This window comes from Lathyrus oleraceus, chromosome 7 (assembly GCF_024323335.1).
Source record: "Lathyrus oleraceus cultivar Zhongwan6 chromosome 7, CAAS_Psat_ZW6_1.0, whole genome shotgun sequence".
Lineage (NCBI taxonomy): Eukaryota > Viridiplantae > Streptophyta > Magnoliopsida > Fabales > Fabaceae > Lathyrus > Lathyrus oleraceus.
Window position 1 is genome coordinate 180155247 of NC_066585.1, and position 27862 is coordinate 180183108.

Below are 27862 nucleotides of genomic sequence, written 5' to 3' on the forward strand. Positions count from 1 at the left end.
CAGACATGAGACATCATCCAAAGTAATGCTCATTTCACCAAACGGCATGTGAATTGAAGATGTCTCTATATGCCATCTTTCCGCAAATGCAGAGACAAGATTTGGGTCTATCTTGTTCAGACTAGTTCTCTGAAGTGAAGATAAACCAGATCTAGATACCCAACTCTCCATCTGTGGTGGAAGAGCCAATGGAACCCTAGATGTCAGCTTCAGTCCATGTCCAGTAACCTTCAACTCTTTCTTTGGACCTCTTTCTTAAAAACAATTAAAACACATATTAGAAAACACAATATAAAATATTCAACTATTATTCATTTTCCCGTTTATTTACCTCACCAAATCATAAATGTCGAGCAACATGATGCTCGTACTTCACAAAAAGAGACGTATCGTACGACCCTCCTGGATATCCAGCCGACTCAGCTGCAGATGAAGATGCGCCCCGACCTAAAGTGCGGTCTGGAATCCTACCATCTGTACCTCGTTTTCGAACCACTACAAAAAAATATTATAAAAAATTATTAAAAATTAAAAAAAAAACGCACCGAAACACTTCAAAGAAGAGTTCCGGTGTGGAAAAATAAAAGGTTGACTACCGGAACACTTCTTAAAAGAGTTCCGATTTAGTTCATCCAAACCGGAGGTCTTTAAGAAAGAGTTCCGGTATACAACCAACCAAACCGGAAGACTTTCTAAAAGACTTCCGGTTCAATGCCCCCAAAAGGCAACAAACCGGAAGACTTTAGATAAGTGTTCCGGTATACATTATGTGAACCGGAAGACTTACTCTTAGTGTTCCGGTTTACAATGCCAAAAAATGCAAAAATTTGTGTTCCGAAAGTCTTCAAGCGCAAATGGGAAAAAATTTCATTTATGAAAAATATACCCTATTTATATGAGGATATTTTGGTCAACAAAAATTATTTGTAGGGGTCTGGGTACAATTGTAGGGGTACGAGGTAAAGTTTTCCTTATTATGTTGCTAGTTAGGAATAAAAAGATAGCCAAGTGTCTTATATAGACACTTGGGCCTAGAAGAAAATACTCGATAACTTCCTTACCCAGGCCCAATAAAGAAATCAGCCTATGTATATAATATCATCCGACAATGATAATTCTAAAATAAGAGTTATGTAATAGGGTGCATATTTATTTATAAAATAAAAAATATAGTAAATATTAAATCGGGATATATAAACAATTTAATATTATCTGGATTATTTGACAATATCTTTTGTTCATAAAGAATTACATTTGATAAGTATCTCCAAATATTACGCCATACATGATCAGGTCGATTCATTGAAGCTGAAAACAACATTGTAATAAAACATTTTCACAAACATACACCAGAATCCAAATTATATGTCTCTTTTATTACCTCAATAAATTTTTTGTCGTTTTGTAGAAACCCCATTGCAAAGCATGTTTCTCTAAAACTGTTATGTTTAAACCCCTCAACTGTCTTGAGATCATCATAACTCATAGGATCTTTCTTCGCAGTCAACAACATCCTCATATAATACAATTCTCTGGTTGTTGGAGAGACCCAAATTATGCGACCAATTTTGTAACCTTTTTTCCTTGATTTCCAACTTTTTTTTTTCTTCGCATAAACAAACTTTGACACAAATTACCCATATGTGAATAACTTGGCTTCTCAATTTGCCACAACCTAAGAAATAAACAATGATTCAATTTCACTCACCTTAAAAAGTACATTTTCAATTTGTTCAAAAATTTTGTAGTACACCAAGTTCTCTCCTTCCATGGAAAAAAATAAACAATTATGAGATTCAATACTGATATCACAAACAAAGTTGTCAAACATAAAAGAGAAATAAACAAACATATGGGATTCAAATCCGCAATCATTTCATCTTAATGATAATAATAATAATCAAGTACTAAACTAGTTTACCAACTTGTCTCATTTGTGATCCATTAATTATATTGACCAAATTCATAAAAAACACTCTTTTAGAAATGTATTTTAAAAATATCTACAACAATACATTACCATAGGAATTAAAACCATACAAGAGAACTTCAACTTAAAATCAACTTTGATGCCAGAATCAATTTCTAGTCTAAAAAAGACAAACACCTTACATTTTTACATCTTGTTAAACTATATTTGACTCTTTAAACAGAAGTTAAAGAGAAGTTAAAGGATAAAAAATAGAAGAAAAAAAATTAAAGGATCAAAAGTTAGAGGATATGCTTGGTCCAATTGACTTATATTTCTCTTGTATACTCTCTATGTCATTGTTACTTCCACTAGGCCTTCTTCAACTTCTCCCTTGTGTGTTTTTAGCTGCCTTAGTGGTTCTATAATATCAGAACTACTCATAAAGTTATACTAACTGAATAAGGCTAATTTTACGATGCATAAATAAGATGCTATTACACTATGGATTATGTTATTTTCCATTATTGAATGAATAAGACCAAAAGAATTTAAGTATAGTACATACCAAAATGTGTGTGAGCATCAAAAAATATACACACACAAACTATGACTAATGGGAGGTATCAAACTGTCACGATAACATCACTGACACGTGTCGGACACCGCAACACACCTACTCCTAAACTCCTAAAGATGTACATGCTTCATAGGTCTCGACACTATAGTAGCCTCATGGCCTCATTCCTCTGTTGCTCTATGGCGTCCATGGTCTTTGACAACATCATTGTATGATCTTTGAGGGCCAACATCTCATCCCTGTCCTTAATCTCTGCTAGATGAAGATACCTTTTTGTCTGCTGTACCACTTTCTGTAGATATTGGATCCGTTGGTGAAGATCATCCATAGCATTCTGGGAGATACAAGAAGTTTTTGTTCAATTATTTAACAATAATAATTTAACCATTATAAAGCATATTAACATATAACAGATTAAACATACAGATCATACAATTGAACATTCACAGAAGTATAACTAATAAACCATAAAAGTTGAACAGAATACACAATGTGAGGATACCTCTTGCGAAGAAGGCTGAAGGAATTGAGTAAAAAGTGAAGATGAGATCGGAGGTAGATGGTCGAAGAAGTCGTCAAACCTAGATGCATAGAACATAAATACATATTCCTAATTAGTATAAAGTATGGCACTTGACAACCATTACTCATTGTACCACCAACCTGAAACACTACTAAAAATATGAAAGGATTATCCAAGCATTAAAACATCAACTCAAATTGCTTATTTTGCATCTAAAAGAAAGCAAATTTTAATATCAAAAGCACAATAGAAACTCATCAATCAAACAAAGTGGAAGAATATGCAAATATCAAAACCACATAGGCTAATTTTCAAATGCATTGGATCCTATTATCAAATAGTAAATACTTCCAATCAACAAAGTTGTATAATAAGTTGTTAATCATTCAAGCACTGCCATCATTAGGAAACCCTCTCACTAATTACACTTTCTAGTGTTCAACATTGAACATCCCCTATCAAGAGGATGCAACTACCATGCGATCACACGAAGCCGTTGATGGTTCATAATATTGTTCCTGAATCCTCACAACATCAATAACAAATAGTTATTTAGCTGTATGAACTAACACTAATTCAAACCGGTCCTATACATGTCATTCAAATTAAGGGCACACAAACTTTTTATGCTCTTTATCCCAGTTGTGAAATGATAGAAACAGGTTCTTTTTCAAAATAAAATTGGGACAATTTCTGATATTTATTGGTACAAAACAAAAATATCACAAACAAAATGACAGGGACCAGTCTTGGATCTCTCCCTTCCCAAATGTTTGAGAGTTGGGTCTCTCCAATAACCGCTCATTAATTCCCCCTAACCCACTATGCTTTGCTATCTTTCTATTTATTGAGCATAACAGCCTATAGAACTTACACACATTAATTAACTAATTAATAAAATGTAACTGACAGAAAGATAAAACAGTACCGGCTAATAAAACAACTGCATGGCAGAATAGAAATAGTTCCTAGTAATTCTGAAGGTCTAACATGAAACTCCTGTGAGCTAGACGCTAATTCAAACTAGTACCACATTTAATTCAACACCTAAGAATTAATTCTTATTCCTTTCTTCTTCAACATCAAAGAATTAGTGTCTGCTTCCTTAAACCTCATCAACCTCAAAACACAGTTTTTCTTTTTCAAACAGCAAATAACTGCAATTTCAAGGAGTATCGATTCCATTATTCACAAAGATTCTAGCTTTTGCATCTCTTCAACATACAAGAATTAGTTATTTCTTCTTTTCTTTCATCAACCTTCATTGACCTCAAACTAAAGTTTTATATCAAACCACCATTAAATTTTGTCAATTAGTACAAGCAATCCTATCGTTGCCTCAAAACATCGACTTAATTTTATTCTGTTATATAATAATGTTATTGTGCATGTGAAATTTGATTCTCTACCCAAGGGACTAGTAATTTATCTGCTGATTATTATTATAAGCAAAGAGACCTATAGAAATGGAAATTGAAAAAGAAGCAAAAACCAAACCACTTTATTAATGTATCTTTAAAAAAATGAATGAGTTTCACCTTGAGCAGTCTATGATGTCAACATCTGCCGAGGGCGAGTTCTGGAGCAAAAAGTTCAGTACTCCAACAGGAATGGGTGAAGATGGTTCAAATCCTGCTTTTAATGATTTTTCTAACTTAAAAATTTTCAATGCCAAGGATAATCCATATGAAAGTGGTTTCAGCTTTATTTTCACCGACTTCAAGCTATGCAGGGAAGATATCTTAAGCTTCAAAAAATCAGGAATAAAGGAGAGAACCTATGCAGTAAGGGATAACTGTGGATTAGAATTAGTTTAATGCAATCATGAAACTCAGTTGATTTTTGATATAAGTTAGCAAAAAAAGTATCTTGAAAAGCAAATAAAAATTAGGCCTCAGAGGAATGCCGAATTAAGGTACCTGAAGAGTACTTGCAGAGACCGTCAATGATTTGATATTAGCGAGTTCTAGCAGCCAGCTAAGTAAAATAAAAGGAGGCTTCCAATAATTTGCCAACATTTCGGCATCAATGTTTACTTGTTTAATAGAAGAAAGACCGCTTCCACAGAACATCTGATAAGGAGTACCCGTAAAAGCGAATGAAGAAAGACTTGGAGCAGATAGCTTGATTAGGTAATAGTTGAAAGAATGAGTACGCATAGTTAAACTGACTAGCGTCTCACTTGATATGCACAAGATTTCGGAATCCTTCACCATACAATTATCAATGATCAAACCGTTCAACTTGCTAAAAACTGAAAAAGGATCAATCCGGCCATCATCACTAGCACAAAATGCAAAATTTCCTAGATGCAAACTCGTTAACGCAGGTAAATTCAGAGATTTAGGAAACAATGTCCTCCCATAATTATGACAACCTTTAGGTGAAACCGAGAGCTTAAGAGATGTTAAAGTATGACACGAAGAAACGCAAGGCAGGATGTGAGCAATATCACATTTGACATCAATTCGTAATCGAAGAAGCTTGACATTATGAGATAAAACATAGTGTGCAACCCTTCTAAGTAGGCGAGACTGGATGCGACCATTACGGACAAAATCAAGAGCATGCAGTACAATTGAGTTATCACGAAGAGACAAAATTCTAGAGACGAATATATCGAATTTCTTCAAATTAGAAAAATGTGAGCAATGCAATGTAAGAATGGGAATATATTTCCAAACATGGTTCCATCTTTTAGATAAAATGCAAGTTTGAACAGAATCTTTGGTGTTCAAAAATGACAAAACGTGAATGAGAATTGAATCAGACAAATCACTCAGTTTGTCTTCACTCTTTTCAAGATCATTCCTTCTTCTCCTTTTGGTCATGGGTTGATTCATTATATTATCAACTGAATTATAATTTATCAAGATAAAAACCTAAGGGAAAAAGAAAAGAAAATTAAATTAAATTCTGCAATGTAACGGAACAAGAAGTAGCTGAAAAACTCTACACTCAGCAAAGTTGTTTTGAATTTCAACGAAAATAAAATAGTAACAGAAAAAAAGAATCAGTCGGGGAATAAGAAATACCAAGGGAGTAGTTTGGACGTTGGTAGAATCAAAAGTTGTATCTTTTATTCTTCACTGTAAAAATTGTTGAGCAAGGAAGAGAGCCACGAGCATTCTATCTATGAAAAAGTTTAAGGTAAATTTAGGGTTAAATAAGTTTTTAGTCTTCTTTGGACTTATTAGAGTTACTAAAAGTCTTAAAGGCTTTATTTGATTACGATTAGGGTAGGGTATGTAAAAGTATAGTTGATAGAAGTATATCTCCAAACTAAATAGTACTAAAAAAAACTGAATTATTTAAGTAATCATATTTAAGTTAAAATTAAGCTTAAACTATTTAACTAATTTGTTTTTACAATGTTTTTTATTTTTGTAAATAAAAGTATATAATTTTAAAAAAAAGACAATTCAGTAAAACTTTTTAATAAAAGAATATTTTAATATCATTTTTGGTAACATAGATTAATCTTGAAGTTCATTTTGCTCTTATCATTTTTAAATAAATAAAAAATCGAATTTGTCCATTAACTCTTCAAAACATATTAGGAACCATAGATTTTTCTTTTTAAAAGTTAAATAACTAAAATAAACCTCAAGGTTAATATACGAAATCAAAATAGATGTTAAGTCTAAAAAAATCTTATAAAAAAATACTTTTTCTGAAAATCACTTTGAAAATAATTATTTTCCAAAACATATAATTTTCTAAAAATAAAAAAAGTTGAAAACAATATATTTTTAAAAAAATTATTCTTTCAGGAAAATATAAAAAAAATGAAAAAACTTATTTTTCCCAAAATACAATTTTCAAAAAAAATTATTAATTTTTTTTGTGATAATAAAAAAATGATTTTTTTTCTCTCTCTTGAAAATAAATTTCTTCAGATAGGTTGGGGATCTCCATCAAACATTGCTTTCGTGTGGATCTCATCAATGACAGTGAATAGAGGTAGTGCAAGATCGAATAATTCAACAGAGTTCTTTGATGTGACCCAAGAGGTTATCCCCTCCATGTTATGATAGTTATGATAGAGATCTGACTTTGGATCAAGAATGATACATTCGTGGAGTTTGATTGTGGAATTTCATGGGAATTTGATGTCGTTTTCCATAGACTGTGCCACTATTTTGTATTTGAACTAGAATTGGTGTCGATTAGTTACGTAGGACTCTGGAATCAACGATGTTGATCTTTGGTATGGTGGCACGGGTCGACCTGCAAGCTTAACACTGAAGGTGGCAACAAACACAAGAAAAGTGGTTTGATTTGGGTTTCTTAAAATGAAAGCTTTTTGAAAACCAACACGATACAACAGTAACACGAACAAGAAAAATAATAAGGTTATTTTTATATTGGTTTGCTAATAAATAAGCTACCTCCAGTCCATCCTACCAAGGTGATTTTGCCTTCTCAATAAGGACTTAATCCACTATAACCAAAAATGATTACAGACACCACAAAGACAACCCGCTTTTATCTTCTTAAATCTATCTGGCTAAAACCTAGTCACTCAAGGAATACACTCAAACAAATGAGATTTACAAGAATGTGTTTAAAAGATTGCTTATAAGAAAGTAGATCAACACAAGTTAAATACAATGAAGTTCTCACACAATAACGAACAAAAGCTCTATATGTGTTTACAAAAACTATACAAAAATAATATCAAGCTCAACAAAAGTGTTATGTATGAGTGTAGTATATCACAATTAATTAGCAAAGAAAATGAGCAACTTGTCCAATCTTCAAAGTCTCCTTTATATAGGCAGTGGAAAGATCCATTGGAGGGTAGATGTGAATATCAAGAATGCACTTGTCTCTTTGTATAACAGTTTGCGTATATGAGGCAAAATGATACAATAGTATTGTCTTTAGCCCACAAAATCAGCGTAGTGGAGGGAAGGATGATCTTGTATTGTGTGTTATTTTCCTGACGCAAAACCTTTTGATATCTTCTAATATTGCAGAGGTTTCTTAATAAATTTTGTTGAAGCATGCTTAGAACGATCAAGAGACTAGTTGAGAGAATCTTCAGAACCTCGGTCTTCAGAATATTGACACAATTCCTCAAAACCTGGTCTTTAGAGTCTTCAGATTTTGTTCTTCAGAGTCTTCAGAACTTGAGAGTGCAGAATCTTAAAGGCTTGACAATCCTTCAGAGGCTCTTCAATCAGAATCACGGTCATAAACTTTAGCACAAACGTTCATCAGAAACGTTGTCTAAGAGATTTCTAGTTTTTGACAGCATCTTGTAAATCACTTTATATCTCTTCAAAGTCAGAGTGTGTTGAGTCCAAAATCTAATGGTGTCACACGTCAATTCTTCAGAGTCAGAACCTGTTAGCAAAAGCTACACACTAGACAAAAATCATTAGTGTACAAAATTATTCTCTAAGAAACAATGCATTGTTATCATCAAAACTAAAGGCCAAATGCAGAACCAAATCTTGTTCTTACAATCTCCACCTTTTTTATGATGATGATAAAACCATGTATTTTAATGAACAATTTTTACTTGGTTTAATCACATTAAAAACATCAGAGTGATATTTGTAAGCTTCCCCTGAATTGTATACTGTTATAAATTATTTTTCAGCTTAGAATATTAGAGTTAGGTTTGCAAGCTCCCTCTGAATTTAAGACTTAAAATAATCTTAACACATATAAAAAATCTCAATCATCATGAAAGAAATAACTTTCCATAAGGAAGAAGTCTGGTTACTATGAACGTAGTAAGTTCCCAGAATGCAAAAGCTTGGGTACATAAGTATTTCATTTCAGAAATGACTTTGCTTTAGTGTTAGAAAGTATGGTCATCAGCCCCATCATAGAGCATGATTTGTCAGAGTTTTCATATTCCTGGTTGTATGCGTGTCTGGTTGTTATCAGAACTTGTATACTCCTGGTTCAGAACTTCATCTAATTCTGAACTTGTATACGCTTGCTTTAATACACACCTGCCTCACTTGAACTGAATTCAGAACATGAATATGCCTGGTTAACTACAAACTTCCTAGTTAACTATTAAGAACATGTGCCTAGTTCTCTTGAACTCAATTTAGCTTGGTTAATGCCTTAAAACCTGAAATACTTGGTTAACATGATGAACTTATTCAAAGTTCTCAGAAAAGTTACCAATGTCAGAGATAATGTTAAAGACATGTTTAGGTTTCAGAATTGGATTTAGGTATATCAAAATCAATCATTCTTCTCCCTCTTTATCATCAATAAAAAATTAATAAAGACAAAGTAAACAAAAAAAATCATTTCATAAAATGTAATCCAAGTACAAAAATGAAAAAGACAAAAAAACAAGAAAACACGAAGTTTTAAAACAAGGGTTTAAGGAGGGGGTGACAATCTTGATAAGATAGCTTCAAGCATCCCTTCAATCCTTGTTGTCTTCTCATCTTGACGCTTGAACATTTCATCCTTTTTGTCTAGCTTTTCTCTAACAATAGAATTCTCATCCTTCAGGTCTTCCAAAGTCTTCAGAATGATTTCCTCAGAAATCAAAGTCTTCTTTACCCCAGAGACACTTGCAACTTCAAGAGTCGTATAAAAAGTAGCCAAAGTAATTTGTTATTGTGAAGAAGGAAGGATCACTTATAGAGCAGGAAGAAGAATCATTGAAGGAACCTTCTAAAGAATAGGTTCAACTATACCAGAGAGTCTGGCGTGGAAGTTCCTTTTAGCTTCCTTCAGGCACATGAACTCCAACTCTTCATAGCTGACATTTATCCAACTTCTGAAGTTGTTGGTCAGAGCACACACTTCAGAAAAGTTTATGTTAGAAGTGAAAACTTCAGTGAGAATGTTTAGTCTGGCAACAACCTTACCTTCAAACTGCTGAAACAATTCATCCAAAGGTGTAGGGTGAATGTTAGTTTGAAAGGGTGTTTGGTCAGAGTAGGGTTGAGGATTTCTATTTGGGAGGGAAATGAGCTCAACATCTGACATAGTATTAGAATCAATGTCTGATTCTACAATAGGAATGTTAGAGTGAGTGGGGAATGATGGTTGATAGGTTTCAGGAAGAGTTTGTGAGGGAGGGTTTTCTGGTTGAATGGGTTAGGATAAGAGGGAAAGTGGAAATAGTGGTTAGGGTGTTGGAATGATAATGGAAGTCAGGATTTCATAATGTGATGGTGAAGGTGGTGGAATGGTGACATTTGGATTTGTAGTTTGGGGAGCAGAACTAGTGTGAAAGTGAACTTGTCCAGAAGTATATGGTGAGAAGTGAATTGGTTCAGAAATATGTGGGATGGCGGTAGATGAATTGAATGTGGTTGATGTGATGTATGAACTGTTATCAACAGAAAGTAAGTGAGATTCAAAAGGAATAAACTTACTAGAATTCGTTCCAGCAGAAGTAGCTCCAATAGCTTTGGGTTCTTCAATAGAAGTATCCAGAGTCTCCCTAGCAGCCTTAAACTTCTTGGCCATCCTCTCAGAGTGATTCTTATCAATATTCCTCTTCTTCTTAGAATTGGTTTCAGAGGCTGCAAGAATAGTACTTGCATGTCAGTTTTCCAGAAATCCTATCACAACATCCAGAGGATCTGGCTTTGAGAAGATTGGAAAGTCTTCCAAAGGGATCCTATTGCTGTAGATGTCTTCCTTGGGAATTTCAGCAGGAGGACTTATCACTTCAGGAATAATGCCCATATTCTTCAGTCCTTTGGAATTAAACATCTTTCCAACCAGAGGTTGCATCCCTTTGGTGAACTTATCTTCTATTAGAGATTCTATCAGCTTACTCTCCATTACAATATATCTAATCAACCTACCAAAAGGAATCCACTTCTTCATCTTTCTCCTACCTTCTCTGGTTCACTTTCTTTTCAGTCTCAATGTAATAAAGGACATATTATTGGTCAATGTTGATGTAGTCAGAAGAATTTGTTGCCTTTCTGTGATGAACACATCTCAGAAGAATTCTTGGCTAAACCCTCAACTTAGGGTGAAAATCCTTGATCTTGATAAAGTGTTTTCCAGAAACAAAAATCACTTTAGAGATCTCAGTCAAGCTCGATTCCTTTTCCACCATTTGTTCACATTTGATTCTAGACCCATCATGAGCAATGAGTTTGACGATGAATTTCTCATAAATAAGAATCTTCTTTCCAAACACGAAAGAAGTAACCTAGAAAAGTGTAGACCTGACATGAATCTAGAATTCTCTAACAAGATGATAGAAGAATGGACCTTGAAGACGGTTGAAGAAACTTTCCCAACCTTGAAATTTGACAGCAGATAAAAGATCAATGCCATTGTCTTTCATGTTGTCAAACTCAACCAAGAGTTCACAAAGAACTTCCAGTTTCTTTGCATGAGTAATCAAAGTAATTTCAGGAGTATCATAAGCATCTTCAGTGTGCACAAGTTGACCTGAAGAAGATCTTGATGAACTGACTTGAAGGAGATGCGGGATTTGTGGTTATTGTTGCAATGATGAAAAAGAACCACGAGCAGTTCGTTGAGTAGTTGTAATGCTTTGTTGTTGAGCTTGTTCTTCTTGAGAAGATTGTAATGAAGCCATTTTTGATGAAGAAGAAAGGGTTTTATGGCTGCTTTAAGTTTTGAGCTCAAAGAGAGAAAGTGTATGTTGTGGATGTAGCGTAAGTGTGTAAAGTGAGTGAAGCGGGTTTAAATAGAGGTTTTGCAATCATGAAAAATCCTAAAGAGTGCAAAAATATGACAAGGGGGTAAAGCATGGAATTTTACCTAATCCTAAGGTTTATTCACCCAACGTATCACATCAACAGATCATAAAAGATTTAGTTATCTAAGACAGCTATCTTAAAACTGTTCCACTAGTCGAGACTGATTGACAACTATTAAATGCAAAAATCATTCAGTGTCCAGAAAAACAGATTTGTTTAACCAAACAAGTTCTGACTAGATACTTTTGAACTTATGAAACCTTCTCACTACATAAAACTCACACGTTCAAAACCAATAACAAATTTCAGAGTCTCATTTGACCATTCTGAGAGATTAACATTATGAGAAAAACATCTTTTTCATTTTGGACATAAGTCCATTTTCAAAGGCAGTTCAACATCAATATAAGGTTATGCATCATCAGTAGGGAAAGGTATTAAGTTATGGATATAATTATAGTAAACTAAAAAAACAATAATGGAATTAGTCCATGATAAAACAAAAGGAATATTATGTTGAAAAGATACATCACAAACCCATGAAAATAAATAGTTGTGTATGATACATGAGGTTGGTTTGTTTGAATCATCATGATGTTGTTTGGAGTTCGCATGGTTTTGCCAACTGAATCAGCATGACGTTGTTTGCAATTCGCATGATTTTACAAATAAAAAATAGTTCACAAACCCATGACATACTCTCCTAACTATATGTTGTTTCGAAAATGTATTTCCAGAGACATTCAGAAAATACATTTCCGGAATAATTTAAGTCATTAAAATGGGTGTGGCTAAAAAACAAATGAGTTGTGTTGCATGAGGTGCGTCCGAAGATGTATCTCCGAAATTTAAAGGATATTTTCGGAATTTTACGCGATGCCTAAGTAATACATAAGATTCCCTTATATAATTGTATCTAGCAAGTGTCTCTTCTTTAATTAAAATTATTATATAAAAAAATTAGAGTTATTGCATTTTTTTCATAAACAAAAAAAATCCAAATACCATAAATTATATCTTGCTTAAATGTCGTTTAGTCTGAGAAATAAAACAAACCGATCAAATTGATTCGTCGGTTTTTATTGATTTTGGCTGGTTCTAATCGGTTTTTATTAGTTCAATAGTTTATTTGATCCAACAATTAGATCAAATTGATAACATCTTTGATTCCTTTTTCGATCAATTCGATCCGATTTTTAAAACATTAATTCTAAGATATATTTTGGAGATTTCAAACTTTTTTATTACTTAATCAAATCTTTAAATTATAAATAAATATTTTTAGAAAAATATTTCAAACTATTTTTAAGAAAAGATAATAGTTAAAAATAAAATCATATAATTATCCATGTGCGTTGTATGGAACGACGTTTAAGTAAGATATAATTTATGGTAATCGGATATTTTTTATTTTAGGGGAAAAAATACAATAACTTTAATTTTTTTCTATAATAATTTTAATTAAAGAAGAGACACGATAATTAGATAAATAGTAGTATAAATTATAATTCAAATCAGCCAAAATTCAAATCATGACTAATGTGGAAAAGATATAAAGATTTGAATTAATCACAATTATTTTCTTACTTATTCTTATTTATAATTAATAAAAAGGTATGACTGAGTACTATTAAGAATTTAAAATTAAAAGATATGGTTTATAAGAATTTTTTACTCAAATAATCTAATTTTTCAAAAAATAAATAAATTAAAATAACCCACATTCCCAAACTACCACCTTCTAAAAAGAACGGCAACACATAGGTGTCAGATGAATTGACGCCTACCATTAAATTTAAAGAGGATGCGCCAATTGAATTGACTACTGCACATGATGTTGTTGATCAGATTGTCGCATGTGTGTAGAGAATGACAGGAGACGTCAATTGATCTGGCTCCTGTGTGTATTGCGTAATTTTTTTTGTATAAATAGAGATGTTGTGTGATTCATTTTTTCACATCTCTTTTCATTATAGTGCAAATATGGTTCGTCTTCGTCGCCGCTATGGCAAAGTGATTTATTTGAGAGACAAGCCTCCGATGGAGATGCTCTTCTGAAACATATGTCGTTTCAAGCAACTACAAAGGGAGTTAGTTAGTTGGTTAGACGAAAACATACCAAAAGGCAAAAAAAATTAGAAGTATTGAGAGACACGATGTCGTACGTGGGTGGGTGAGAGTTAAAAATGATAAGGATGCGAGGGAAATAATGTTAGGACTAAATGATATCAGTTTGATTGTTGTAATCAGTTAAAAATGTTATTTTTAAATGTTGTGGTTAAGTATTTTTATCTATTTTGATATTTGCTGTTTGTGTTGTTTATTCAACCATGTTCATTTTTAAGTGTGTTTAAGTTGGGGTGATGTTTGTTGTTAATATTGTTGTGACAAAAAGTTATTAATATATCAAAAGCAAAGGTTACAAAAATTGAAAGCAGGTATTAAATTATGATGCAAAGGTTTCTTCGAGATTGAGACCTTTTTTTCTTATTGTGTCCGGGTTGACGATATATACTACATAATCTTATCATTTTATCAGTTGTATCCATTTCTATTTTATGATGCACTGTTTTGCTCCAAACATGGGACTGATCCAAGCTACCTTCCCTAGCGCCCGTCAACCACAACTCGTTCTTATTCTTGTACGCACAAAAGTAAGTTCTTAACAATTAACGATATTTACTTACTTTATCGATTATTATCTCTAAATAATATATTTACTTTTTTGGTGCAGATGGTCGGCTCGTGGTATGAGTTACAACAAATTTCCTAGACATTGTATTACCCAATATCGCAATCTCTTGGATCACCTTCAACCAACAAATGTATTATCATTAACTGAATTAATTCGTAATAATTTGTTTATAATATGACCCATTTTATAATCTAACATATTTTCACATTTCGGTTCATTTGGCGTCCATATCTAAACTGAGATCATGACCATGAAATCAACGAATAAGATGAAGCCATTTGGACTGCATGCACACCGATCATAAGGTTCACCACTTTGGAGATGCATCATAGTGACCCATGTTAAATTGCAGTTCAGTATGCTTCAACAGATCCCAGATCCGCCGACAAATCTCGTAGAATGGAATCTACAAAAAGTTAACGACCAATGGAACTTTAACCCTTGGCAAAGCTTCGCTAGATTTGAGTGTCAAAAATGGAAGCACCGACAAGACCATGTTTTAACTGACGATGTGATGCCAAACGAAGAAAAACCAACTCGTAATTATATGGCTTGGTACATATCAGTTGGATTTGAGTTCCTCACCGAGGATATGTACCTATACGACCCACGCCAGGTAACTTACATACGAGAAGGTTCAACATCTAACCCCACACAACATTTCCAGACTGGTTACTCATAACCCCTGACCCATCAAAATTATTGGCCCATATTCAGACAAATCTACGACTTTAACGTGCCAAACACCCAACCACAATACCAAGAGCATACTCTGTACCACCACCAACAAGAAGATCATCATCAAGACACCCAACATCGTTATGCACCCAACACATCACCCTACCATAGTCACCTTTGCCAAAACACTCAGCGATCATGTAACACCAACCATCCCTCCTCCTACTATAGTCAAGAAGCCCAAACATCACAAAACCAAAACATGCAACAACCATATGGCTACCAAACACCACAACAGCCATTTCAACCTTTCCTCGACGCATCATTCACACTAATATCGCCATTCAATCGTCCCAATCTCCCTCCAATAACTCAAACACAACCCAACTTCTAGCATGAGTCACGAACTCAGTTATGGCGGTAGTGCTTCATTGCATACACATGACTATGCAGATTTGTCTGAATATCTTAGGGAATCTCCTACAGGTGGTGGTGATGTTCCTAGGCCCTCAAATCCTCAAGCACCTGGGGTGAATAATCAACATGGGTTAGGGCCACGCTTTCGGGTAGCTAGGGGATGTGATCACGAAGGTCAGTTAGGTCATCCCGGTCAACGACATTAGTCTTTTTTGTATTCGTATGTAAACAGATATTAATATAAATACCAATTGATCCTATTTCGACTTTTATAAAAAATGTACATTGTTTTTCAAAAAAAAAACACACAACACACATAGTTGTCAAACCAATTGGCGCCTCCTCTTAAACCTAACACATAGACGCCAATTAGATTGACAACACTACATAAGACAATCCAATTGGCGCCACCTCTTTAACTTAGAGATCAGATGTCAATTCATTTGGCACCAGTTCTTCAAAGTGGTTTATTTTGGGAAATTATCTGAAATGTGAGTTATTTTGGGGAAAAAATTAAAAACTGAATTATTTGAGTAAAAAATTCGCAGTATAATGCCAGTGGTGCCTCCCTTGAGCTAACAAAACATGTGCTAAGGGTAAAAATACCTTAGTTTTAAAATATCTAACTAAAATTATATAGTCAATAAATCATATATATTTATATGTTTTTTAATTTTTTTTAAAAAAAAAACATTTGTCTCATTTATTTCACTCCCATAAAAATAGGTAAATGGTCAATAATAGAAGAAAATTTTGTAAAAAAACAACAACTAGAATCTGGAGAAAGGAAAAGCTAGCAAAGAACAATGTTGACTTCAGATAATATTAAAATTACCCTAAAACCCATGGTAAACGACGCGGTTGGTTGGAGCAAATAATTAGTTTCTTCACAGACCCCGCAAGGGCATTTCAGGAATTAACAAAAAAAGAATACTATATTTTAATATTCTTTGTGTTTGAATTGAATGAATATAAAAGGTAGGCTTCATAAAAACAAACACAAAAGCCGAACTCAAACTGCTTCTTCTCTCAGTTCTCTCTGACACATTTGTCGTTGTTTTGCTTATCATCTCTATCATAGCAGGATCTGAACAAGTATGGGGAGAAGAAAAGTTGATGGGGATCAGTACAAAGACAGACTAAGTGACTTACCAGAATGTATTATCCTTCATATTTTTTCATTTTTAAACACAAAATATGCCGTTTGAACTTGTGTTTTGTCCACTAGATGGAAACATCTCTGGAAACGTATTCCAACTCTTATGTTGCATTCTTCAAGATTTATCACTAACCATCATTTTAATGTGTTTGTATCTAAGATTTTGTGTCTTTGTGATAGATCAACTGCACTTCATGCTCTCGATCTTCACTATATTGATTGTCGACTTCTTAAAAGGATTTTAAATTATGTTTTCTCCCATAACACACATCTCCAAGAATTAGGAATCTCTTTCGTTGGTGATAGTGGTCTCATTTTCAATTGTGTTTCTTCTTGTCAGGATCTTACATCTCTTAAGCTCAAAGTTTTCCCTATAAATTATAAATATATAGAAACATCTTTTCCAAAATATTTGAATTTTCCAGCATTGACCAGGTTAGATCTAACAAATTTTGCTTATTATGCCGGTGAAAACGGTTGTGATGTGCTCTTTTTGGCCTTTACCAAATTGAATAATTTGATCCTTCGTGGTTCTAAGGTAATGGATGCACAAATCTTCAGCACTTGTCAATTTATCTATGCAATATAATTCATTTATCCTTGCCAAAATTGATCTAAATACTCTAAGTCGTTGTACCTTTAATTATTCCAATGACCACCTAATTCAAAAAATATGTGGAAACAGACTTTCTTCGATTAAAAAAGTGAATATCAATTTGCGAAAATTTTCAATATCAAAGGAGGATGCTTTGCTCTATTTAGTTGGCTGTTAGACTTTGCCAATATAGCATCATTGATCGTCACTTCAACAATTCTTAGTTCCCTATTATGTTTCAGACTTTATTTTTACTTTCTTCTTAGGAGGATTTTTTAAATTTTGTTAAAATTCAAATGAATTGCATAAAGCAAATCTTATTTATTCTCATTTCTTAGATTCTCTCTTTAGTTCTTGATTTGTGATTGAATGTTAACTTATGTTATTTATTTTCTTCGAGTTACTAAAAGAGAATAATAAAAATAAAAGGGTCGCAAAAATATTTTTTTATTAATGTGTCTGACAAGATTGTGAATACAGACTGAAGGATTTAGTAAACTGTATTATGCTTCACATTTTGTCATATTTGAACTTAAAGCATGTTTTTCAAACTTGTGTTTTGTCCACCATATGGAAACATCTCTTGAAATATATTTCAAGTCTTATGTTGCATTCTTCAAGTTTTATCACTAAAAATCATTTTGATGTGTCTGTATCTAAGATTTTGTGTCTTCGTGATGGATCAACTACACTTCATGCTCTCTAAAGCTATGCGAAATATACCTGAGTGCATCACACGCTCAAAGATATAACAGAGTTGCCATTGAACTTTATTTATTCCTGAAGGAAAGAGAAAACATCGATAAAACCCGAGGAAGAGAAAACATGGTAAGGAAGTCGGTTATGCAAGGAGAAGGTATTAGCATCCCTCACATTTGTTGTACTCAATAGGAACCGTCTTGATTGTTCTATTCACGAACGTGTGTTATTATCTAAAGATTCACGAAAAGGGAAAAAAAGTTTGAAATAAATAGAGTGAAAAAGAAAACAATAATTAGTGTGCTCTCCAAGGATTCGACCCCTTGTACCTACGTATCCTTATCATGCAATAAGGAAGTCAGTGCTTCGTAATTCGTGGTAGAAAATACGGATGTGTTGGTTGTTTTTAATGAACAGTGTTAACATTCACATTCTAACAGTCAACGTTACTAGTATGCTCGCGCATGAGAGGCTTAAACATTTATTTGTTTGCGGTAGAATGGATGCACTTGGATCGCACTCTAGTAGTTAAACATTACTTGTGTGCTCGCGCATGGGAGGCTTAAGTGTTGTTCACGGTAGATCAAAGCCAAGCAACAATCAAGAACCTCAAACCAAGTGAGCAGCCAACATAAGTAGTGCACCAATGTCATGAACTACAATTAGGGTTTCCACCACCTCAGAGTAAACCACGAGGTTCACAAACCTCTTAGATCAAGAATTAGGATTTGGTATGGATGAAACACCAAGATGTAATCTCCAAGGCCTAAAGCACCTACAATTAAGGTTTTGTACCTTGATCACCATGATTGATTCTCCATATTGACTGAAGCATTATAACTCATATGGCTTGATACTCAAGCAAACCCTAGCTCTTTGTTATGTATAAACAGTCTCAAACCTTTGAATCTATGATGATGTTAGTACACTAGATGATATGGATGCACATGAATGCAAATGAATATCAAACATAAAGATTAAATGAAAAGGGGAGGGAAAATTTAGGGGTATGACAGTTGCCCCTATTTAATCTTCTCGGATCTGAAGGTGTGAATAGCAATGACTTTCAAACATTCAAGGTATGAGAGGATTAAATACCAAAATAACCAATAAATTATCTCGCAGGGAATGAATGAAATGAATGAAATGTGAGGTGAGGGTATTAATGGGAAACAATTTAATGGATGGCATGTAAGTCTTTTGTATAAGGTCATCTATTAGGGATTAGGTGAAATGTCTGTGAGGAGAATGGATAAGCTGTAAAGAGAGATGTTGGACATGCCTGGCGTATGTAATAGGCCATGTATGATTGATTTTTCTCTCTCTTTCTTTTTTCCTTTTTTTTTCTTTGCCTCCACTAACAAGTTTTGGCATGTATTGGTGTTAGAAATACTCTCGCAAGATTCCATGAAGGTAAGAAGATCATGTATTTGCAAAAGACAAGTAACAGAGGATACAAAGGTAAACTATAATCCTCTACAAAAGGAAGAGAGATGTCTGGCAAAAGTACGTTGACAAGAGGGACTAAAAGTGTGGACAAAAAATATTAGGAGGACCATTCTTTGAAGAAAATATTTTTAGATATTAAAAATGTAATTTGGAATATTTAGAGAGACCACAAACATATTTAACCCTAAAAAAACTACAATCTAGAAAAAAATCTCAAGTGAAAGGCTAGCAAAGAACAACAATGACATCAAATAATACCAAAACTACCCTAAAACTCATCGTAAACGACTTCGTTGGTTGGTTGGAACAAATAACTAGTTTCTTCATAGACCTTGCAAGAGCATTTTAGGAATTAACAAAAAAAGAATACACTTTAATTGCGTTTCAAGAATTTGTTTAAACAAGCAACATTTTCAATTTAAATACTCAAATAATCAATATTTATCATTATTAACCAAAATATCCATGTTTAAAAAAAAAATCATAGCTAAGAGGAGGTGTCACTAATATTAACGCATACATGGGAAAATCCACATAGACGTCATACCCTCATGCGCATGTAATACCCTTGCACCATTATCCCTAACGCATGCGTTATTGGTCTAAGGAGAGGCATCACTCCCCTTGGTGCTATAGTGGAAGCCATACCTTTTTAATAACTATAAGTAATGATAAGTAAGAAGGCTCATTAATTCAAATGTTTTGATCTTTTCTACATCAATGATGATTTGAATTCTAATTTATACTATTTATCTAAGAATTTTTTTAATACATATTATATATTACTTAGGCATCACGTAAAAATTTGAAAATATCTCTCAAATTTCAAAGATGCATCTACGGACGCATCTCATACAATATAACTCATTCGTTTTTAAACTACATCCCATTTTAATGATTTAAATTATTTCAAAAATGCATTTCCAAAATATCTCCGAAAATACATTTTAATATTTTATGTGATGCTCTAGCTCTTCGTATGTATCCACCAGTACACAATACACTTTAGACAAGTTCTTAAACATCTCTAAGACATGTTTCCTTAAAATGTATATTGATTAAAAGGATGTATAATACTTGGGATTTCATTGTATTTAAGGACTACAGACAATTCAACATCAATATAAGGCTTTGCATTAGTATGTGATAGGTATTAAGTTATGGATATAATTTTAGTAAACTGAAAAAACAAAAATGGAATTAGTCCATGATTAAAAAAAAGGAATATTATGTTGAAAAGTTACGTCACAAACCCATGGAAAAAAATAGTTGTGTATGATAAATGAGATTGGTTTGTTTGAATCAACATGATGTTGTTTGCAGTTTGAATGATTTTGTCAGCTGAATCAGTATGAAATTGTTTGCGGTTAGCATGATTTTACAAATAAAGAATAGTTGACAAACCCATGTGACACACTCTCCTAATTACAAAGTTTATGTGAGTTCCTAAAGTATATTTTTAGAGACATTTTGAAAATGTACTTTTGAAATAATTTAAATCATAAAATAAGATGTATCTCCAAAAATTAAAAAGATATTTTTGGAATTTCACGTGGTACCTAAATAATACATATGATTCCCTTATTTAATTCTATCTCACCGTGTCTCTTCTTTAGTTAAAATTATTATATATAAAAAAGAAAATCCGATCAAATTGATTCGTCAGATTTTTATTGATTTTGGCCGATTTTAATCGACTTTTACTAATTCAATAGCTTATTCGATCTAGTAATTAGATCAAATTGATGACATCTTTGATTCTCCGTTCAACGAATTGAGTGTGATTTTTAAAACATTGATTTAAATATATATTATAGAGATCTCAAACTTTTTTGATTACTTAGTCAAATCTTTAAATTATAAATAAACATTTTTAGAAAAATATTTCAAACTATTTTTTAAATGAATAATAATTAATAATAAAATCATACAATTGTGTGCATTGTATGGAACAACTAATTTGTGGTAATTGAATTTTTCTTATTTAGAAAAAAAAAAGAAAATGTAATAGCTTTAGTTTTTTTCCTAATAATTTTAATTAAAGAAAAGACACGATAATTAGATAAATAGTAGTATAAATTAAAATTACGTCGAAAAGATATAAAGATTTTGATTAATCACAATTGGTTGTTTACTTATTCTTATCTATAATTAATAAAAAAAAGTATGGCTTAATACTATTAAAAATTTAAAATTAAAAGATATGGCTTGCAGTATAATGCCAGTGGTGCTTCCCCTTAAGTTAATTTTAAAATATCTAACAAAAATTATATAGTCAATAAATCATATATATTTATATGTTTTTTATTTAAAAAAAGTCAAAAGAAAAAAAAGCATTTGTCTCATTTATTTAAAGGAAAGCTAGCAAAGAACAATGCTGACATCAGATAATAATAAAAATGACCCAAAAACCCATAGTAAATGACAGCAGTTGGTTGGAACAAACAGCTAGTTTTTTACTTCACAGACCTCGCAAGGCCATTTCAGGAATTAACAAAAAATGCATAGAGTTTAATTGTGTTTGAATTGAATGAACATAAAAGGTTCGCTCCGTAAAACAAAAACGCAAAAGCCGAACTCAAACTGCTTCTTCTCTCCGTTCTCTCTCTCTCTCTCTGATACATTCTTCCTCGCTTCTCTTATGTACGTACACTTCTTCAACTATTCATTCTTATATAGTTTTTTAGCTCTTTTACTTGGTTATATATACTCTTTTATGCTGCAATTCATTCAGTTGTGATATAGTTCTATTTTTTTTTTATCTGTTGACGACCTCAATGATGATGACACTGTTTTTTGGTTGGAGAATTCTGATACTGTCAAGATGAACTTTTAAATTCTTGATCATGACACTGTTAATCCCTAATAAATATGAATATTGATGTTGAATCTCAATTGTTCTTTTCATGATTCATTATGAATTTTGTACTTTAGGTGTGATGTCAGTACTAACCGAATTTAATTGTCACTGTATGCTGCAGCGTATCGTTCCGTCGACGATCGATCATGGCATGGTATTTTATTTATACTCTCTAACTGAATTTCATTTTATTATCAAAATACTTTCTTCTAAATACTATGGTCATTTGCTGATCATCTCTATCATAGCAGGATCCGAACAAGTATGGGGAGAATAAGATTCGATGGGAATGAAGACAGACTCAGTGACTTACCAGAATGTATTATCCTTCACATTTTGTCTTTTTTGACCATACAGCATGCCGTTCAAACTTGTGTTTTGTCCACCAGATGGAAACATCTCTGGAAACGTATGCCAACTCTTAATTTGAATTCACATGAATTTATGACTCTCAAGATTTTCTCTGTATTCGTCTCTAAGATTTTGTCTCTCCGTGATACCTCTACTGCACTACATGCAGTTAATCTTATACGTGGTCGTACTATTGAGCCTCGACTCCTTAAAAGGTTTTTAAACTATGTTATTTCCCATAACACCCATCTCCAACAGTTAGGAATCTCTGTATGTGGTGATATTGGTCTCGTTTTCAACTGTGTTTCTTCATGCCGGGCTCTTACATCTCTTACGCTTTCAGTTCGCCCTAAATGGAGCGATTCTACAGCAACATTATTTCCAAAATCTTTGAATTTGCCTTTACTGACCAGCTTGGATCTAACAAATTTTGCCTTTTGCGGGGATGAAAATGGTTGTGCTGAGCCCTTTTTGGCCTTTACCAAGTTGAATAGTTTGGTCATTTTTGATTGTAAGGTAAGGGATGCACAAATCCTCAGCATATCAAACAACACACTTGTCAATTTAGCTATGCATTATAATTCATCTCTCCATGCCAAAATCAAGCTAAATGCTCCAAGTCTGTGTACCTTTAATTATACCGGTAGTTACCATATTCATGAAATATGTGGGAGTGGACTTTCTTCTGTTAAAAAATTGAATATCAAATCAGCACATTTTTCAGCTTCGAAGTATGCTTTGGTTCTATTTAGCTGGCTGATAAACTTTGCCAATATAGAGTCATTAACCGTCACTTCAACTGTTCTCCAGGTACCAATTATGTTTTTGGACATGATTTTTACTTTCTTAGGATGATTTTTTGTGTTCAATTTTTGTTAAAATTCAAATGATTTGCCTAAAACTGATCTTAATTCACCCTCATTTCTTAGATTCTCTCCTTAGTTCCTGATGTATTGAAGGTTAAGCTCCGTTGTTTCCATAACTTGAAGTCATTGAAAGTAGAACTCATACAAATTCGGGCAGGATCTTTATTACTATTAATTCAAGAGGCCATGATAGAGAAAGCAGCTGCCAAGTCACCTAAAGAAGTTGTGAAGTTAAGAAAGGCATTTGAAACAAGTTTTGAACCACCTGCCATACCGGATGGAATAGTTGACTTCTTGCGTCAAAACTCGCCGTCGGCTGAAGTTAACATCTCAACAGAGGATCCGTGTTCTTTTAATCTAAAGCAGGTAATTATTTTAGAACTTTGAGTGAGCTGAGTGTGGTAATTTTTTCTGAGAATCTAACATTAGATAGTTTTAAATGAAACAACCATAAAAGAGTTTGTGATTGGTTGTTACTAAACAGATTGAAGAATCTATAAAAGGTGTGAATATTAACAATTATCGCTCGCGATTCTCTATGCGTTCCTCCGCCCGTCTTCCGAGACTCTCTGTGCGTTCCTCCTCTTCTGTCGCACCTGGTTTGGCTGCCAAGTCTGCTTCTGCCGCCGAGCCTGCTTCTGATGCTGCTCCTGCTTCTGCCGCTGAGCCTGCCAAGTCTGCTTCTGCCGCCGAGCCTGCTTCTGGTGCTGCTCCTGCTTCTGCTGCCGAGCCTGCTTCTGATGCTGCTTATGCTTCTGCCGCTGAGCCTGCCACTGCTGCATCTCCCAATCTTCATATCTGTCTCGGCGAAAAGGTAAGATTCCTTACATGCATTTTTGGGGCCATTAGTTGTTTTCATGTGGACATATCCATCTTCATAATGAGATAGCGCGTAGGCAATTGATTGTGTTACTTTTTGTGACCCTAGGATGATGATAAATGATCGAATAAAGATGAGGAGGAGGAGAAGCACCAATAAAGATAATGATGATAAATCATGGAATAAAGATGAGGAGGAGAAGCACCAATGAAGATAATGGGCAGTGAAGACTTCTCATATTGTAAGATGTTAGATAAGTGACTGAAAATATCAGTTTGACTGTCTTTACTCAAATGTTATAATGCCTACTCTGTGAACCTTTATTGTTAGATTTGGTAAATGTACTTTCTCTGTGAATTCTTAATATTTGAAGCCATATTATATTGTATTGTATGAAAACCATATTGTATTGCTTCTGGATCCTCACAACTTTCAATATTTTGCTATAAATTTGTTCTGATCCTACCACTTCTACACTGATGGTCAATAGGAGTAATTGACTTCTCGTACCAAGTTCTCAAAAAACAAACAAACTGCAGTTCCACTACATGCGGAACATTTTAACATGATTGTTTGCACAATCATGCAACCAATATTTGTATTGTATGAAAACCATATTGTACTTTCTATGAATCATTTTAATATTTGCTATAAATTTGTTCTGATCCTGACAATTCAATGGTTTTCTTTAATATAAATTTGTTTTTGATTTTAATATAACTTGTAGCAAAATCTGAACTCATACAATTATCATACCAAGTTCTCAAAAAACAAACAAACTGCAGTTCCACTACACGCGGAACATTTTAACATGATTGTTTGCATTAAGGAAGTTATTAAATATCTTGTGTTTATTCATTGATTCCTTTATTTTGATCCTACAATTTCAATATGAATTGAAGGCAAAAATAATATCATATAATATCTTGATTGATTTAAATTTAGATATTTATATTATTGTAATCTTTTCTCCTACATTAATAACAAGTAAATGGATTATGGACCTCTCTATTGAGAGATTCCAAACTAATTTTCACATTGTGAGAATCAGACATACCAATGTCATTAAAGCAGTGTGGCGGATGCAGCTACTTCACTGCCGGTAAATCTATTCTTTTTTATCGTCTTTGATTTTCATCATGGAAAGATTTTGTTGTTAAATCTATTATTCATTCTTGTTTTCAATTTCCATCCAGAAATGATTTTGTTCCATCTCCGTCTCGATTGATCTTTATGATTCTCATATAGATTCATAAATATACAAAATATAAAATAGATCTATTATTTTTAATGAAAATATTATTAGTACAATTTTCCACTCATCAATTTTTTAACTTTCTCTCTTTTTTTTTCATAAATATTTTAGCAACGTAAAATATATATTGATGATGGAAGGCTGTAAATCTTTTTCTTTAAGAATACATTTAACACCTCTACAAAGAATATCTAAAAATACAACCATGTGCAAAGAAGATGTGATATGAAAGTTACATAGTAGGTAGGTTTCAAATTTTATGCCTAACAGGCAAAATGGTTACAATTATCACAAATCAAAGGAAGGAGGATCTGCATAAGTTTTAAGGGTAGCCTTTGAAAAATCTGATAGAGAATAGATCATGGGTTATGGGTGTTCCTTCCATATGACACCAAATAAATCCTAGTTTGAGAAGCTCACTTATCTACCGGGAGGGCCAATGTTACTTAGAAATAATAAATCATATAAGATTCAAGGTATTGGATTAATAAGGTTCAAATTGGATTGTAGGATTGAAAAAGATTATCCATGAGGTGATACTTGTTCATGACTTAAGATAAATATAATTTCTCTTGTTTCCTGATAAATAGATGTCCGTCTACAACCATAAACAGGAAAACACTAGAAGAAGTCTGATCTGGTTATTCTGCTACCTTTGACACACTCGATTTTTTGTCACAACGAAAGAAAAAATAAGTTTGTTTACTAAGTTTCTTTACCGTCCATAAACAAATATTTTTCGTTCATTTATTTAGTATCAATGATCAAGACACTGCTAACACATTAATCCATAATAAATATTAGTTATCCGCATGAAACCATCACGACATCCATTCAGAATGCTAATGCCATACTATATATTTGAATGACAAGCATTCTAAATATCAAATATTTATAATAAAAATATTTGGATTGAAAAAAGTGAAATTTAAAAGAAAGTGGAAACGGTCTTTGTAGGGGATTGTAAGAGCAAAAAATACTATTGATCGAAGGTTTGTGTTCTTTACATAATCTTTTGTCTTTATAAATGATAAATTATTTTTCTTATCTAACCTTTGTTAATTTAATTTCAAAAGCAAATGAATGAGAAATGTGGAATAAGACGTAGAATGTCGTCCAAAGGAAAATATCACCTCGCCCCTTAGTTTTTCTATCGGAATGATGTGAGAAATGTGAGATAAAACATTTCTTCGGCAAACAGAAAGTTAAGGTCATTAACTAATTCACGTCTCTCTTGGTTTCTCTTGAAAATATGGATTCAACAATTTATCATGGATGGAGTGTGCGTGATCATTTTCAAGAAAATCCTGGATTTTGGGTGAAAAATCATCTCACGCATGACATAAAGATAAAAAATCTAAATGAAATTTGAGACTCAATGATAAGAAACCAGATTGAAACACAAGGTATACAAATAAATTTTATATTAAATTTTACAAATAAGAAAGAAAAACAGATCGTCTTTCCATAGCAGTAGCAGATCCAACCAAATTTTCCCATGCACAAAATAAATAAATAAAAACTACCCATAAAAAACATGGATTTGCATGTTTCAATCCATTTTTGTGACTCTCAATCAATTTTTGTGACCCTGTTTTGAAGCATTCCAAACCATCGTAGGTCACAACTCTGACGACGGCGACGGTGAGATATTTTATTTACGAAATTTCATTTTCCCTCTAAACTATTATTCGGGTTATGACTCCAAAATCCTTTCTAGGCTTTCTCTAGAAAATGGAGGTGTAGTCCGATCATCTCCAAGAAAGCAGGATTCGAGCAAGGATGAAGAAAATAACACGTTTGATTACTTTAACTTTGGAGTTTATAAGATATGAGTTTCCAAATGGATTATGGATTTTAAAATTAGGGATAGCAAACGGGCATGCCCACTCCGTTTAGACATATTCCGCAAAAGTCGGTAAAAAAACGGGGCGGAGTAGGGCGGGTATAGTTGAAAATGCGGGCCTGAAATATACACCCACCCTGCAAAAAGTGAGGGCGGGACGGGGAAAATCTGCGGACACTACATCTTCTAAGCCTAAAAATGCAAAAAAAACATATGTAAATACTTGTGCCTGCAAAAACCCGCGAAAAAAACGGGACGGGACGGAGCAACCACATTAAAGGGTGAGGACCTAAACCCTTGACCCGTCCCGGACTAAAGTGCGGGCAAAACGGGCATGCCCAACGGGTCGAACCCATTTTGTCACCCCTATTAAAAACGTTCTAACTCTGCTCAAGTATCCTTAGTGTTTACCGGAATGATGTCAACATCATATTATGAACACTTGTGCATTCAACAATTCTCAGAGTCTCTTTCTTCAG

At 33.2% G+C, this 27862-nt stretch overlaps 2 protein-coding genes and 1 pseudogene across 4 annotated transcripts; 2 read left to right on the plus strand and 1 right to left on the minus strand.

Annotated features, from left to right (window-relative positions):
* Positions 1 to 2399: 2399 nt before the first annotated feature.
* On the minus strand, positions 2400 to 6156 carry LOC127106227 (F-box protein At4g22280). 2 transcript variants are annotated; one of them, XM_051043529.1, is made up of 5 exons: positions 6048 to 6156; positions 4932 to 5894; positions 4551 to 4789; positions 2992 to 3070; positions 2400 to 2823 (listed from the first exon to the last, which is right to left on the minus strand). In XM_051043529.1, exons 2-5 carry the CDS (start codon positions 5853 to 5855, stop codon positions 2632 to 2634), a joined length of 1434 nt encoding a protein of 477 aa, XP_050899486.1. In that variant the 5' UTR covers positions 5856 to 5894; positions 6048 to 6156; the 3' UTR covers positions 2400 to 2631. The 2 variants fall into 2 exon arrangements, with proteins under 2 accessions (XP_050899486.1, XP_050899485.1); XM_051043528.1 differs by having other exon boundaries at positions 4932 to 6124.
* Positions 6157 to 16580: 10424 nt separating this feature from the next.
* LOC127102760 (F-box/LRR-repeat protein At3g26922-like) lies at positions 16581 to 17516 on the plus strand (annotated as a pseudogene).
* Positions 17517 to 21905: 4389 nt separating this feature from the next.
* Positions 21906 to 24745, plus strand: LOC127106225 (F-box/LRR-repeat protein At3g26922). 2 transcript variants are annotated; one of them, XM_051043525.1, is made up of 6 exons: positions 21906 to 22028; positions 22367 to 22399; positions 22494 to 23406; positions 23526 to 23828; positions 23947 to 24276; positions 24391 to 24745. In XM_051043525.1, the coding sequence occupies exons 1-6, from the start codon at positions 21916 to 21918 to the stop codon at positions 24403 to 24405; spliced, it is 1707 nt and encodes a 568-aa protein (XP_050899482.1). In that variant the 5' UTR covers positions 21906 to 21915; the 3' UTR covers positions 24406 to 24745. The 2 variants fall into 2 exon arrangements, with proteins under 2 accessions (XP_050899482.1, XP_050899483.1); XM_051043526.1 differs by lacking the exon at positions 24391 to 24745 and having other exon boundaries at positions 23920 to 24038.
* Positions 24746 to 27862: the final 3117 nt, after the last annotated feature.